We start from the raw sequence: 15,208 nt of genomic DNA, 5'->3' as shown, positions 1-15,208 counted from the left end.
ATGGGGGAGAGTCCAAGGTGGTGTTAACTGACCACAGCTCCATTGAAAAAATGGTCCAGTTTCTCATTTGTTGTGAAGCAGTGCACTTCAGAGGAAACAGTTGAGCTACTCCAGTTTACAACAGCGGAGGATCTGACCCATTGAAATATGTGACATTGTAAGACTAAAATTCAGCGTGTCACCTTTTCCCAAGAGGATACCTAAAAATACAAATCCTGTCATTAATTTTTTCCAGCAATTAGTTCCTTCTGCAACTCCCCTGGTGTCTCGTATGTGAAGGCTTTAGAAATGGAATGAGGTAGAAATTGAGAAGATAGGAACATTGGATTTACCACACTGGATCAGAACAGAGGGCCATCCAGTTCAGCGTTCACTCTTTGACTATCTACTACCAGTTGTTTCAGAGGAAGGGATAAGACACCTTGCAATGGGTAGTTGTAATGGGATTATCTTTGATAGGGGAGTTTCTCCCCTAAGCCTGGACAAATATCAGTTTGTTTGAGATTGGAAAGTTTATCCATCTTTCAATTTTTAAGTCCTCATTAGGAAAACTCTGGAATTTGTCCATATAATCATCCCCCCCCCTTTTTTTTTTTAAAAAAAAGGTCTGGTAAACTGTTGACATCACTTGTATATTTTATGCCAATTAGTTCCAAGGGGTCACTGGCTAACATGATAATGAATTTCCATGAACCATTTACCAGTTTAAACAAGATTTGTTCATTGGAAAGCTACAATTTAAGGGCCAAACTATGCACTTTCTACTCAAATATTATTTCCACCTTAACATATAATTCTGAAATTTGAAAATCTACTGCAGTTAGACAGACATCTAAATGCCTTGAAAAGGCCATTCCTCAGGGAACTACTAGGTACAATTTGTAATAAATGGCGAGATTGGTAAGGAAGCTGAACATGTTCTTATCTCCCAAGATTCCCTGAAAAGATGGAAGTGTCTGGGACATGAGTGAATAATGAAGCCGGAGCACGCATGAAAGAACACGTAAAAATAACTGACCAAAATAATTCTTCTTTTGAAACTACTTGTGGGGATGGGGGGGGACTTAAGGCATTTAACAACAGAGGCCACTAGCCAAAGAACTGTCCAGTAAATCCCTTTCCATAACATGAGTCAGGTTTTGCAGCTATTTAACCTAAGAATAGGTAGAAGAATGTGACAGAGGTTCCGATTCACAGAGGTGGTGCCTCCTGCTGGCCGTCCAAGGGAATTAGTTCTCACAGTCCAGGAGCACCCTCTTCTGGCAGTGCCTCACCTGCCGTTACCTGCTCTTTCGAAGTTTCCACCACGTTAGGGACCATGTCTCTCCCAGACTACAGCTCCCTTCCCCGGATTACTGCCCTCTGCCAGTGACTCCCCTCCAGGAAACCAGCTACCCCTAATCGATATGGGGGAACCTGCCCTTAGGGGAAATGTCTTTCTATACCCCACCCCACTCATACGACATTATTTTATACCCAGAGGCAGGCAGTTTACTTCCTTTACTCACTCAGATAATATTTTAATTGACCCCTCAGTTTTTATTGTGGGTAAAACTAAGTGATCCTATAAAAACCCCTCTCTATTACTTCCAATGTGGAGTCCAGAGAGGGGGAAAGTATTCCAGCTGTCCTGAGAAATATTTCCCATTGGTTAACAGATTAGCACACAGGGGGTCGCTGTGAGACCTAGTCCATTTGTCTGTGACACAAAGTGTATTTCCTTTTCTGGCCTCTGCAGTCTCCTCTTGTAACTCTTCTCCTCAGAATTGTCAAAAAGAAGTTCAAGGGCTCTTGCAGACGGAAAAGGGATAAGCATACCGCTAGCACAGCTGCTAAACTTTTGCAAAAGCAGAGATATGATCATTTTCAAAGGCATCACATCCAAAGTAAACTTCTGTCTTTGCTCTTCTGTGCACCAGGGAACGAAAAGGACACAGCTGTGGACGTGGAAAAGGGCAGATTTTGCAGGACTATTAAACAAAAATTTTTAAAACGGCCATGCCGCTCTCTTTCCCCTTCATGGTTTTGTTAATTGTTTGTTCAAGTGAGTATAGTTTGTTTTGGGAACTTGAACTATTTTATTGTTTTGCATTTTATAGGTCATATTTTTTGCAGTGGCCAATACATTCTATTCTATTTTTCTTTCCTTCCAACCTGTCAATGCCTAAATATGGAACGGATAGCTGAGAGAGGCTCAACATGAAGGACATATAAAATTATTCAAGTGACAAAATGAAAAGGAGATGGGATTCCTTCATGTGTTCTTTATTTCTGATGTAAATAGTTTAAGAATAAAAGGAATCTGGACATCATTTTTAAGGATTGGGGAGATAGGTAATTGTTGTAGTAAATTGAAGGAGATCTTCGGAAATGAGGAACACTTGACAAAATGTTTCATGTTATGCTTGGCTGAGATTTTGGAAGGATTTTAAGGAAGCGAAGAGCCGATCTACAATTCAGTTTGGGACCCCAAATGCCTTAGATACTATGAAACTTCTTCCAGCCCTGCTCAATTTAATATTTTATTTTATTTTGCAGAAAGGACCTGGGCAGACTCAGTAACGCAAACAAAAGGCACCGTTCCCATCCAGGAAGGAAGACGTGTACTTCTCCACTGCACCTATGATTACTCTGGGTCTACTCCTATGCTCTTGTGGTACGAGCAGTATCCCCATGAGGCCCCTCGCCTGTTGCTGGCACAATACGAAGCCTCAGACGAGGAGGAGAAGAGACGCAGACGAGGGTTCTCTGCTAAACTGGAGAAAGACTCCAAATCCTTCCACCTGGAGAAAAACTCCAGCGAAGTGAGCGACTCTGCTGTCTATTACTGCGCCATGAGAGACACAGAGAGCAAAGCCACCGGGGGAGCTGTACAAAAACCCCACTGACTTCAAAACACAAAGGACTGAAATATGAGACTTCGGATGTCAAGAACTCAGGGTATAATCTCTATTCCTTGGTATTTACAATATCTCTGTTTTATTCTGCATCCCACCCCCACCCCCGTTTTTATTTTAGCCCTGGGTAGAATTTGGGTTACAATTAGTAGTAAGGGATTAAATGTTACTATGACTATACCTAAATGCTTAGAATGTAGGGTTAAATGTATTTGTATTATTGAGGTTAAGGTTTAGGATTAGTATTAACGCTTTGGGTTGGGGCACAGTCAGGAGCTAGAAGTGTGGAGATTACAGTTAGACCGATTAAGAGTTAGTATTTAAGATTAGGGTTTAGGATTAGCGTTAGGGATTAGTGTTAGCATTAAATTAGGGTTTTGTAAATAAAGTTGTGGTTGGTATAGATAAATCAGTGTTAGAGTAGAGATAGAAGTTACTGCTTAGTGTCCTGTTAGGACTGGGGTTATGTTTAAGATTAGGGTCAGGGTTAAATTTATAATTAGGGTTAGAATAAAATTAAAGTTAGGAGTTAGTTTTAGGATTGCTGATTAAAGGTTAGGTTAGCTTGAAGGCTAGGGCTGAGGTTATGTTCAGGGTGAGATTTACAATTAGACTTTAGGTTATGGTTAGGGAGAAATTGGGGTTTGGAGTTAGGATTAGAGTGTTGGTTATGGTTAGGGTCAGGAGTTAGGGCTAGCATTAGGATTCTGAGTTAGGGTTTATGACTGAGTTATGGGTTCAGATTAATATTAAGATCAGGTTTTTATTACTTTTTCACTGTCCTAAACTGTACTGACTACCTCTCCCTGCTTCTGGGATCTCTGTGCTGGGTCCCATATCCCAGTGTAATCTCAGCACAGCACAAACATTGCTGCATTTATCCCACAAACACCACTGTGATGCTGGGAAGTGTCAGTACCCCCTATTTTATTAGAGGTTTCAGAGTAGCATATATATACATACATGGAAATGTAGGTACTGAGTGAGGTTTCTAGAAGGTATGTATGGCGAGATCACAAAGGAACTTGGGTGCGGTGAAGCTGAACATGCTTTCAGGTGCCTACAGAAATCTCTGGGATTCACAAAACCCAAGTTGGGTGCTCAGGCTCCCTAAAGAATGAGCTGGGAGAGACAGACACCTCCAAATGGGATCCACAAAAGCCAGCAGGCTAGGCGGCTCCTCCCCTAAGCTAGCCAACAGGGAGATACCAAGATGAGTGGTGTGTGCTAAGCCTGGCCTCTCTCAGGGATATATAGGTGCCTAAGTATGGGCTGTAGGGAAATGCCTCTCTCTGAGATTATTATTTGCAAACTATCTCTTGCCATTAAGCTGCGAAGGAGGAAGGAGGAAGTCCCTTGTAACTTTTAACTCAATAGTTAAGGTACTCACTGGGCTATGGGACATTCTGGGCGGGGGGGGGGAGGGGCACCTCAGTGTCTTCTACTGAAGCTAAAAGAAAAGGAGGACTTGTGGCACCTTAGAGACTAACAAATTTATTTGAGCATAAGCTTTTGTGAGCTACAGCTCACTTCATCGGATGCATTCAGTGAAAGCTGAATCCACTGAAGCTGTTCCAATGTGGATAAGTTATTTGAAAAAGTCTATTGGAGCAGAGGGACTGGGTCTCTACCCCACCCCCATCTCCCCAGTAAGTGCTCCCATCACCAGGCTACAGACTTATTCTCCCCCCCTCCCCCATGGACATGAATCTTTCAGTGTTTATTCACGGGGAAGAGCTCTTTCAGGCCAGTGGAGGGAGCTCCCCAAACCCTGAGACTATCCCATAGCCCAGAAGTTGGGATACTCACCTACAAGGTTATAGATCCCTGTTCAAATCTCTTCTGCTGCTCAGGTGGAAGGGGAGACTTGAACCAGGAGGCTCCTACTTCCCAGGTGAGTACCCTAAAGACTGGGATAAAAGTAAAGAGGGAGGGGCTCCTCCTCTCTCCCAGATTGTGTGTAAACTGCCTATAGGGGCCCATATGATAGGCAAGGTCTGGGCACACTTACTGGGCAGGACCCAGGAGGTGAGTTAGGTGCAGGATCACCCCATCTTCCTCCAGCTTGAGAATCACTTTGGGGTTTAGGCCTCCATGTCCTGTCATGGCAGTGTGCATCCTGATAGGAAAAAACACAAAACAACTGTGTCCCCCTCAACCCCCACGCAAACTTTTACTGAATAAATGTAGGCACTGAGAGATTTTAGGCCACTACAGGTCTTGGGGGCATCTGAACCAGGGTTTTGTGAATCCCAAAAAGGCTTGATTCTGGGATTTAGGCACTACTAGCCACTTAAGGTCCCTAAGTCCCTTTGTGAAACTACCCTTAGGTGCGTTCAGATGGAGAGAGGCGCCTCGAGGGATTCAATGAGAGTTAGGCATCTAGGAGATTTTAAAATACCAGAAAGCCTCTATATTGCCGCATTAGTCTCCTTAGTGCCTATAATAATCAGACCCTAAATGACTTGCCCAAAGTCACCCAGGAAATTTGTGGCAGAGCATGGACTCAAAGGCAGATTAATTTGTATCTTTTAGGGGCAATTTTCAAAACCCGGTAACTCTCCCCTAATTCAGACACCAGAGAATGGCCTCGTGTTCAAAACTGCGCTGGAGAGACCCCAGATGAAATACCCTAGGAGAGGCAGCAGATTTTCACAAGAGATGAGCGCTTGGTTTTCTTGCTTGTTTCATTATTGTTTTGCATCCACCAGTGGGCGCTCTACACCGTCACATCATCCACGTTTCATGGTGCGTTGTGTTCAGTGTATTAAGGTAACTTGGAACCAGAAGCTGAACGAGTCTGCCTCGATGTGTGGCGTCACCAGCTGAGAGGAAGGACAGAAAGTTCAGGGAGGAGGCAGGTTTCATCTTTAGGACATGAATGGTCATTCTCAAAAACGCAGAGGAGGAGGAGATATTCTCTAACACGCTGCAGATCGTAGTAACAACACAAGGATAACCTGAGTCTGCAAAATGTTTTGTTCGTGGCTGTACAGCTATCATAAATATAAAGGGAAGGGTACACACCTTTAAAATCCCTCCTGGCCAGAGGACAAACCCTTTCACCTGTAAAGGGTTAAGAAGCGAGGATAACCTCGCTGGCACCTGACCATAATGACCAATGAGGAGACAAGATACTTTCAAAGCTGGGGGGGAGGGGGGAGAAACAAAGGTTCTCTCTGTCTGTGTGATGCTTTTGCCGGGAACAGATCAGGAATGGAGTCTTAGAACTTAGTAAGTATCTAGCTAGAGATGCGTTAGATTCTGTTTTGTTTAAATGGCTGAGAAATTAGACTGTGCTGAATGGAATGGATATTCCTGTCTTTGTGTCTTTTGGTAATTTAAGGTTTTGCCTAGAGGGATTCTCTATGTTTTGAATCTGATTACCCTGTAAGGTATTTACCATCCTGATTTTACAGAGGTGATTCTTTTACTCTTTTTCTTCAATTAAAATTCTTCTTTTAAGAATCTGATTGCTTTTCATTGTTCTTAAGATCCCCGGGTTTGGGTCTGTGTTCACCTATGCAAATTGGTGAGGATTTTTATCAAGCCTTCCCCTGGAAAGGGGGTGTAGGGTTTGGGACGATTTTTTTGGGGGGGGGGAAGACGTTTCCAACCAGGCTCTTTCCTTGTTATATATTTGCTAGACACTTGGTGGTGGCAGCAATAAAGTCCAAGGGCAAAAAGTAAAATAGTTTGTACCTTGGGCAAGTTTTAACCTAAGCTGGTAAAAATAAGCAGGTCCGCACATCTGTACCCTAGAGTTCAGAATGGGGAAGGAACCTTGACAACAGCTCTGGCTTCTGCTTCCACAGTCAGATGAGAGTAAAAACTTTCGTTTGAAGTAAAGGCATTTGCAAAGACAAAAATAAAGGTCTCTGAACAAAGAAATCGTAGGAGGAATTTTTTTTTTTTTTTTTTTTTTTTGCAAAGAGACAGCCAGGTTAGCATCACAAACCAAGTCATCAGCGTGCTGGGAATAGAGAGAGATGTTTTTGAGGAGTGATTCAGACCTATAGGATACCGGCTGAACTTTTCACAGGAGCATAAGGGAGTGAGGGATCCAAGTCCCATTGAGTTTAAAAGTTCCAGCCGTACGTACAGAGATATTTAAAGTCTCTCTTTCCCTCCACAGGTCTTGCACAAAGTGATTCCGTGGACCAGTCTCCTCCCGAAGTGAGAAGCTCAGAGGGACAAAGTGTAACTTTACACTGTAATTTCACCACTCTTGACACAAGCCCGTATCTGTTTTGGTACCGACAGTATCCGAACCAGCCTCCTCAGCATATACTGACTAAAATGGAGTTTGATGCTCCGGATCAGATGCTTGTCCAGGGAAAATTCTCAGCATCTTTGTACATGGGTAATAGGATGGTTCCCTTCAAGATTGAGGCTGTTTCTCACCAGGAGAGCGCGGTGTATTACTGTGCTCTGAGCCCCTCAGTGGGGAACTGCATCTCCACTCGCACAAAAAGTCAGCGGAGGGTTGTTTATAGCAACATGATAGAATCATAAATACAGGGCTGTAAGGGGCATCGAGAGGCATCTGGTCCAGCCTCCTATGATGAGGCAGGACCAAATGTACTTGGATCATCCTGGACAACTGTTTGTCTAATCTGTTCTTTAAAAGCAAGTGGTTTTTTCCCTGATATTCTGTTAATCTTCTCTAACAAACTTTCGTTCCTGGACTTTGCCCTACTGTATATTCCTCTGATTTTTTATTATTAATGAAGATTCTTTGGCTTAAAATACATTTCTTATTGAAAAGACTGTAAGCCATAAATGCCAAGTGCTAGAACAAGGGTACCAAGTTAGTTTAACTTTCAATAATATTTTGTCACTACCGTAATTTCATACGGTAAGGAGCTCCCCTCCCATGTTATGACATATATCAGGGAGCAAGTTTATCAGAACAAGCCTGGCACTTCTAGAGAAGGGAACTCTGTCAATACACGTGGAACCGACAGGCTGCAAGGCGCGTGGCCATGCATTCACAAACCCTGCCCCCCTGAAACCGAATCCGCCTGAGCCCAATTTAGTCCAAGCCAACCCTCAATCAATCCAGCCTGGCTGAACCCCATATCCCGCTGAACCGATCCCAGCACGATCCAGTCAAACCCAACCCAAAGCAGCGCAACCTAACTCAACGAAATTCAACCCCAAACCCAGCTCGCGTGTTTACAGCCCAAACCAACTGAATACAAAACAACGAAACTCGGTTCATTCCAACCAACACACACACATACACCCCATAACACAAACCCAGAGAAACCCAACCCAGTCGAATCCAGCACAACCCAATTCAGAGAAACAAAAGCTCAAAACAAATGAAAATGGAACATTTTCTCAGCAAGACTGAAGTCCTTTCCATTTTAATGAATGGCAAAAGGTTGCTCTATTATTTCCCACTACCACCCATCTCTCTGTCCCCCTCTCTGCCCAGTCACAGTTGAATACAGATCCCACTGTTTGTAACAACCCTAAAAGTTTACATCTGGAGGGTTGGTGGCAGGTTCTCACTAAGCTAGAGGACTCTTAGAATGGGAATTCCTGCAAAAGCTCAAATACTTGGATATTCAGGTTTCAAAGGGACACCCCGTGTTAGTCTGTTTCAGCAAAAAATGACTCCAAAGAGAAACTGCTGAATTGTAATTAATTTGCAAACTGGACACCATTAAATTAGGCTTGAATAAAGAATGGTAGTGGATGGGTCATTACACAAAGTAAAACTATTTTCCCATGCTTATTTTCCCCCTACTGTTACTCACACCTTCTTGTCAACTGTTGGAAATGGGCCATCCTGATTATCACTACAAAAGGTTTTTTTAATCCTGCTGATAATAGCTCACCTTAACTGATCACTGTCATTATAGTGGGTATGGCAACACCCATTTTTTCATGTTCTCTGTGTATATATATCTATATATATATCTATATCTATCTTCCTACTGTATTTTCCACTGCATGCATCCGATGAAGTGGGTTTTAGTCCATGAAAGCTTATGCTCAAATAAATTTGTTAGTCTCTAAGGTGCCACAAGTTCTCCTCTTTCTTTTTGTCTCTATCTGTGTCTGGGCAGCACCCAGAACAATGGAGCCCTGATGTCAGCTGAGGCTAGACGTACACACAGGGCTCCTCATCCTCATGCCCCTCACTCATCACAGCACTAGGGTGATTTACACGATGAATGAGAGAAGACACCCGAGATCCAAAAAGTTAAAGCTATGTGACCATTCAAATGTGATGTTGACAATGCGCATGTCACATGCAAAGTAAATAGCCACAAATCAAACTCCAAATAAGTTCTCAAGCAGCATTTGTCTTAACTGAACTTTACAGCGAGGCAAAGCGTTGTCCAGGGAAGTACTTGCACCTGGGTTTGTGTGGCATATGGTGAAATCCACATTTTTTCATTTTTACTGATAAAAATCTGATCCTTCCAAGCCTACATATAAGGCTTACAGAGGACTCATATCATGGATTTATTTGGCAGTTTTATGGCTGGCTGGCTGCCAGCCTGATGCCAGCTCTCCTGTTATTCCAGCCGGGTTTGGGACCGGCTATGGCAGAGCTATAACCACTAATACTCACAGTAATTTACACTAAGCAGGTTTTAAATGGCGAATTCTAGTGAGAAGATTTTTTTCCTTAGGAAGCAAAGAAACGCTTTCCCCAGATTCCTGTAACTAAGGAATGGCTTGTAGGAAAAACCCAGATTTAATATAATCTCTTCGGGAGACAAGTAACACAGAGTTATACAAATTTTTCAAAAGGAAGCATTATGCACATGCAGTTTGACCTCCTGCATAACAGGGGCTGGATAATTTCTCTCAATGACTCCTGCACCAAACCAACAGCTGATGACTCCTCTAGAGAAACGTGAGAAATTCCATGTGAAAATAAGCCTCCCTCCGTCTAGAGAAATATCTGAATGGCTCATGGAGGAGGGGTCCATCAACAGCTAGTAGCCAATATGGTCAGGGACGCAACCCCATGCTCTTGATGTCCCTAAACCTCTCTGACTTCCAGAAGCTGGGACTGGACGACAGGGAACGTATCACTTGATAATTGTCCTGTTTTGGTCATTCCCTCTGAAGCACCTGGCACTGGCCACTATTGGAAGAGAGGACACTGGGCTTGATGGACCATTGGCCATATTGAGCCAGACCATTCTTATGTTTTCTAGCTGCTTTGTCAAAATTACTTGCATGATTTATTATGTCTACAAGGGGGCGCGCCTGACGTTCTGGGAATTATGTTTTACATTGTATTTTATTTTAAATCCAACACTCTGCTGGATAGCATCTCTTTCGGGACTCTCGTGTCATAAAGAGGAGAAGGAAGAGGGGGAAGTCACAGAGAGGGCTCTTTTACAGCATACACTTTCTTTTAATAAACAAAAAAGGAGGAAGAATTATTTTTATTATTGGATAAAGGGCCTAGCAAAAAGGAGGATAATTTCAAGTTGCAAAATGGTCTTCTGCCTTCTGTCTTCTCCTTGTGAAGTCAGGTAAGAGAAATGATAGTTTTTATGTGATTTATTGTGTTTAAGAGCTACAAGAGTCCTGTTATAACAGTCTAGGATTTCAAAGAAGCCTAGGGGAATTAGGCACCCACATTCCAAAAGATTTTTCGAAAATCCCACATATAATTTTTTTAAAGAAAACGATATTCTCTGAACCAGAGAACTGTATGATTTAATAGAAAGAACTTTGCTTTCATTTCGAGATACTTTGCTTTAAAATGGAAACCAGTTTCTACATCAGATCATCAGAGACTTTTGTGTAAAACTATGATCGAATAAATATAGTTTAGTTACTGTTTTTTTTTTGACAGGTCTTGTTCAAAGTAATTCTGTGTTTCGGTGTCCTGAAGAAATGCAAATCTCAGAGGGGCAACACTCAACATTGCAGTGTAATTTCACCTCCTCTTTCACCAGCCCATCCCTTCTGGTTCCGTCAGTATCGGAACCAACTATCCGAGCATTTATTGACAGCTTATCAATCTCCTGCTGAGAAGAACCCGGTCACCACTGGAAAATTCTCATCAGTTTTGTTCGACCATAATAAGACGGTTCCCTTGAACATCGAGGCTGTGTCCTTTCAAGACAGAGCCGTGTATCACTGTGCTCTGAGACTCACACTGGGGCAGAGCTGCATCTCCGGCGATACAAGAAGTGACCGAGGTGCTCACACGCACCGAGGGTCTCAGAGACTGTTTTTCTACCTGTCCGCTACAGCTCACTTATGCTCAAATAAATTTGTTAGTCTCTAAGGTACCACAAGTACTCCTTTTCTTTTTGCGAATACAGACTAACACGGCTGCTACTCTGAAACCTGTCTTAAAGCAGCTAAATACCACATCGATAAACATACAGATTTTAAGGACAGGCGGGACCATTGTGACCTTGTAGTCTCCTCTCCTGTATAACATAGGCGAGAGAATGTCACCCAACGACTCCTATTTGAAGCCCATCCTTTGCGGTTGAACTAGAGCAACCTGAGAAATTCCATTTAAATATAAGACTTTGTGGTCTCAGAAAGGTCTCTGAAATAGCTTTCTTGCTGGCTTTTGATATTTTCTTGCATGATTTCTTACATCCACCCGTGGGCGCCCCTGGCTTACAGATGGTGACATTTCACATTACATTAGATATTTCTTTTTATAACAATATCTGAGTCAGAAACTGAGAAGTTCCCTTGTGACTTCAGCATCATTAGAAGGGTGGGGATGAGAGGAGGCGGCCACAGAATGAGCAGAACTAAGTATGAAAGCCGGAATTAACCTTTTATAAAACAAGGAGGAAATTAACCAAAGACTCCCAGAAAAAGAATGAAGATAACCTTATGCTGCAAAATGCTTTACTGCTGGGCTCTACAGCTCTATCTTCTGCTTGATTACTCAGGTCAGAAATGTTTAGTTGGACTGAATTTATATATATATTTAAGGTTTTTATAAAAGGTAAGACCTACAGAATTCCTATTACTACAGTGTAGGATTTAAAAAGACTTAAGAGAGTGAGGCACCCAGTTCTCATGGGCACACAAAATATTTAAGAAAAACAGAATATTTGAACTAGAACAACAAAATTCATCCAATTTTTCTGTAGGAAATCTTTGCCCTCTTGCAACACAACACTTGGTTTAACAATGGAAACCAGTTTTTATATGAGATGTTATTGAAATTACAGACATAGTAGAAAGAAAAAGGAAAGTTCTTTAATGACCTTTTGTTCCCTTTATAGGTTTTGTTCAAGGTGACTCTGTGTTTCAGTCTTCTCTGGAGGTGACAGTCTCAGAGGGACACGATGTATTATTACTGTGTAATTTCACCACCGCTTCTAGCAGCCCGTATCTCTTCTGGTACCACCAGTATCCGAACCAATCACCCCAGCATATCCTGACAGCCTATAAATCTCCTGCTGAGAAGAACACGTTCACCACTGGAAAATTCACAACAGTTCTGATCGATCATAATAAGACGGTTCCCTTGAAGATCGAGGCTGTGTCCTTTCAAGACAGAGGCGTGTATCACTGTGCTCTGAGATCCACATTGGGGCAGAGCGGCATCTCCAGCAATACAAGAAGTGACCGAGGTGCTCACACACACCGAGGGTCTCAGAGACTGTTTTTCTACCTGTCCGTTTTTTATGAAACTTCTCTGCCAAGTTTAGTTCTTTCTGCTCTTCCCAGGTCTGGCAGGATCTTTCCATTTCTACCCCTCTGTAGTTTTATAGCCACTATGCTGTGCAAACCAAACCCGATGCATTATTATCTCAGTTATATTTATGTGAATTTACAACCTTTCTATGAAAATATTTGTTGTCAATAAAATAAATCAGCTCACAAAATGTGGAACATTGTAACAGGATTTCCTGCAGCTGGAAACATGCTGTAAAAGACACCGGGCGAAGTTCTGATCTTTGTCCCATCACCGCAACTCTGGTCTAACTCTATCTGGCCGGGTTCTCAGCTGCTGTGAAGCGTTTCAGCTCCAATGAAATCAACAACCATCCATCCAGCTCTCTCTTTCTATCCTTCAGTCTTTCCTTTTCCCCAGCTTCTTATACAAGTAAATCCCTCTGATTTCCTGATGAGGCAAAGAAGTCCATTTCATGTCTAGTCATTTTATCTGTTGCATGGTCACAGCTACAAACAAAACTTTTTGAAAACTGGAGTGGGTAGGAGAGCCAGGAAACAGATTGTTTCACACAGAAATCGGAAGCAAACACCCCTCATTTCCTCTGGGTTTGGACACTGGGGTCAGATTCACCCCTCCCCCACCATGACTTTTCAGGGAGAAATCTAGGTCAGTTTAACACATTCAGCCAATAATCCTGTTGCTTCGCTGTTGTGTTTTCAATGCCTCTTTGTGGATCTCGAAACAGGGATCGCTTTGCTCAATCATGGGCACAGAGTTTGGTACTCAACTTGTTTATAAAAAGGAGTACTTGTGGCACTTTAGAGACTAAGAAATGTATTTGAGCATAAGCTTTCATGAGCTACAGCTCACTTCACGAAAGTTTATGCTCAAATAAATTTGTTAGTCTCTAAGGTGCCACAAGTCCTCCTTTTCTTTTTGCAGATACAGACTAACATGGCTGCTACTCTGAAACTTGTTTATAGTTACGCTGTGTCCAGGTAATTGTGATTTTGGTTTTGTTCATGCAGCCCCACTCATTGTTAAATAGGAACCATTGCCTTTAACTATCCTCCCGCTCCTCCCTGCCCTCCCCCCCCCATTTTGCTTTGCAGTACTCTCTCCTTTTCTGTGTATCTGTTTTTTTATCTCGATCTCTCAGCTTTCTTTCCTTCCATACTCTCCTCCTCTCTCTTTGTGTTGAGATTGGGCACTGGAGAGCCTCATCTGACGGCAGACACAGCTGCGCTAATTTGTATAGTGAATGAATTCACATCTATTTTTTTGCAGGATTAAATACCTAGAAGAACAGTGTCTCCCAGAGACAAGGGCAGCTGACCGCGGTACAAAGTGATGCTGTTACACTGGACTGTACTTTCTCGACTGAAGTTGTAGGTTATAACATATAGTGGTACAAATAGGACAGCAGCGGCCAGATGAAGTACCTCTTCCGAAGATCTTCCCAAAGCGAGCATAACGGGGCTGGGAGCCGGTTCTCACTGGACTTCAGGCGAGCAGAAAAATAGGTGGGTCTGAGAATTACCGAGTTAGAACTGAGCGATTTGGTGATGTATTTCTGTGCTATACTGAGAGGGCCTTAGGTTACCATGTGGGTGGGTTAATAGAGGGGTCTCATAAATATAAAGGGAAGGGTAACAACCTTTATGTATGCAGTAACATAAAATCCCTACTGGCCAGAGGTACAGAATCACTTACCCGGAAGGTGTTAATCAGTTCAATTAACCTAGTTGGCACCTGACCAGAAGGACCAATGGGGACAGAAGATACTTTCAAATCTGGGGGAGGTTTTGTTTGTGCTCTCTTTGTTTTGTTCCCTCTAGGGACAAAGAGAGAGACCAAGCAGGTAAACCAGCTCCTAAAAAGATCCTGAAATGATACATCTAAAATTACAGAAATTGTAAGTAATAGCAAGGAAATGTGTTAGATTATGTTAGATAATCTTTTGTTTTAGCTTGTGAATTTTCCCTATGCTAAGAGGGAGTTTTAGTCCTGTTTTGTAACTGGGAAGCAGAGTCAGAGGGGAATCCTCTATATTTTAAATCTTGTTATTTACCCTGTAAAGTTATCTTCCATCCTGATTTTGCAGGCATGATTCTTTTAAATAAAATTCTTCTTTTAAGAACCTGATTGATTTTCAATGTCCTAAAAAACAGGGATTTGGTCTGTGCTCAGTTTGTTAACCTATTGGCTGGTATATTATTCTCAAGCCTCCCCAGGAAAGGGGGTGAAGGGACTTAGGGGGATATTTTTGGGGGGATAGGGCTCCAAGTGGTCCCTCCCTGAATGTTTGTTTAAATCACTTGGTAGTGGCAGCAATACCATCCAAGGAAAAGGAAAGGAATTTGTGCTTTGGGGAAATTTTTAATTTAAGCTGGTGAAATATGAGCTTAGGGGGTCTTTTATGTGGGTCCCCACATCTGTACCCCAGAGTTCAGAGTGGGGAAGGAACCTAACAAGGGGCCTTTACAAAATCCAGATCAGTTTTATCTTGACTCCGAGAAAAAACTGGCACAAAAAAAAATCTGTGTAAAGAGACAACAAGCCACAAGTGGGGATTTGAATCAAATGGTACATGTGTGACTGAAACCGCACCGACACTAACTGTGTGGAAATGTTACCCTTTTCCAGGAACTGTCTCCCCACCTCCCCC

The 15,208-nt window shown here is 42.5% G+C and overlaps 1 gene segment (V, D, J or C); it reads left to right on the top strand.

The window, feature by feature from the left end:
• Window positions 1–1,616: 1,616 nt before the first annotated feature.
• On the top strand, window positions 1,617–2,888 carry LOC119841717. The segment is given in 2 exon segments: window positions 1,617–2,044; window positions 2,539–2,888. Coding segments are annotated over 2 exon segments (396 nt in total).
• Window positions 2,889–15,208: the final 12,320 nt, after the last annotated feature.

This window comes from Dermochelys coriacea, chromosome 13 (assembly GCF_009764565.3).
Source record: "Dermochelys coriacea isolate rDerCor1 chromosome 13, rDerCor1.pri.v4, whole genome shotgun sequence".
NCBI lineage: Eukaryota > Metazoa > Chordata > Testudines > Dermochelyidae > Dermochelys > Dermochelys coriacea.
Note: the sequence above shows the minus strand (reverse complement) of the source record. Positions and strands in the feature narration are given on the sequence as shown.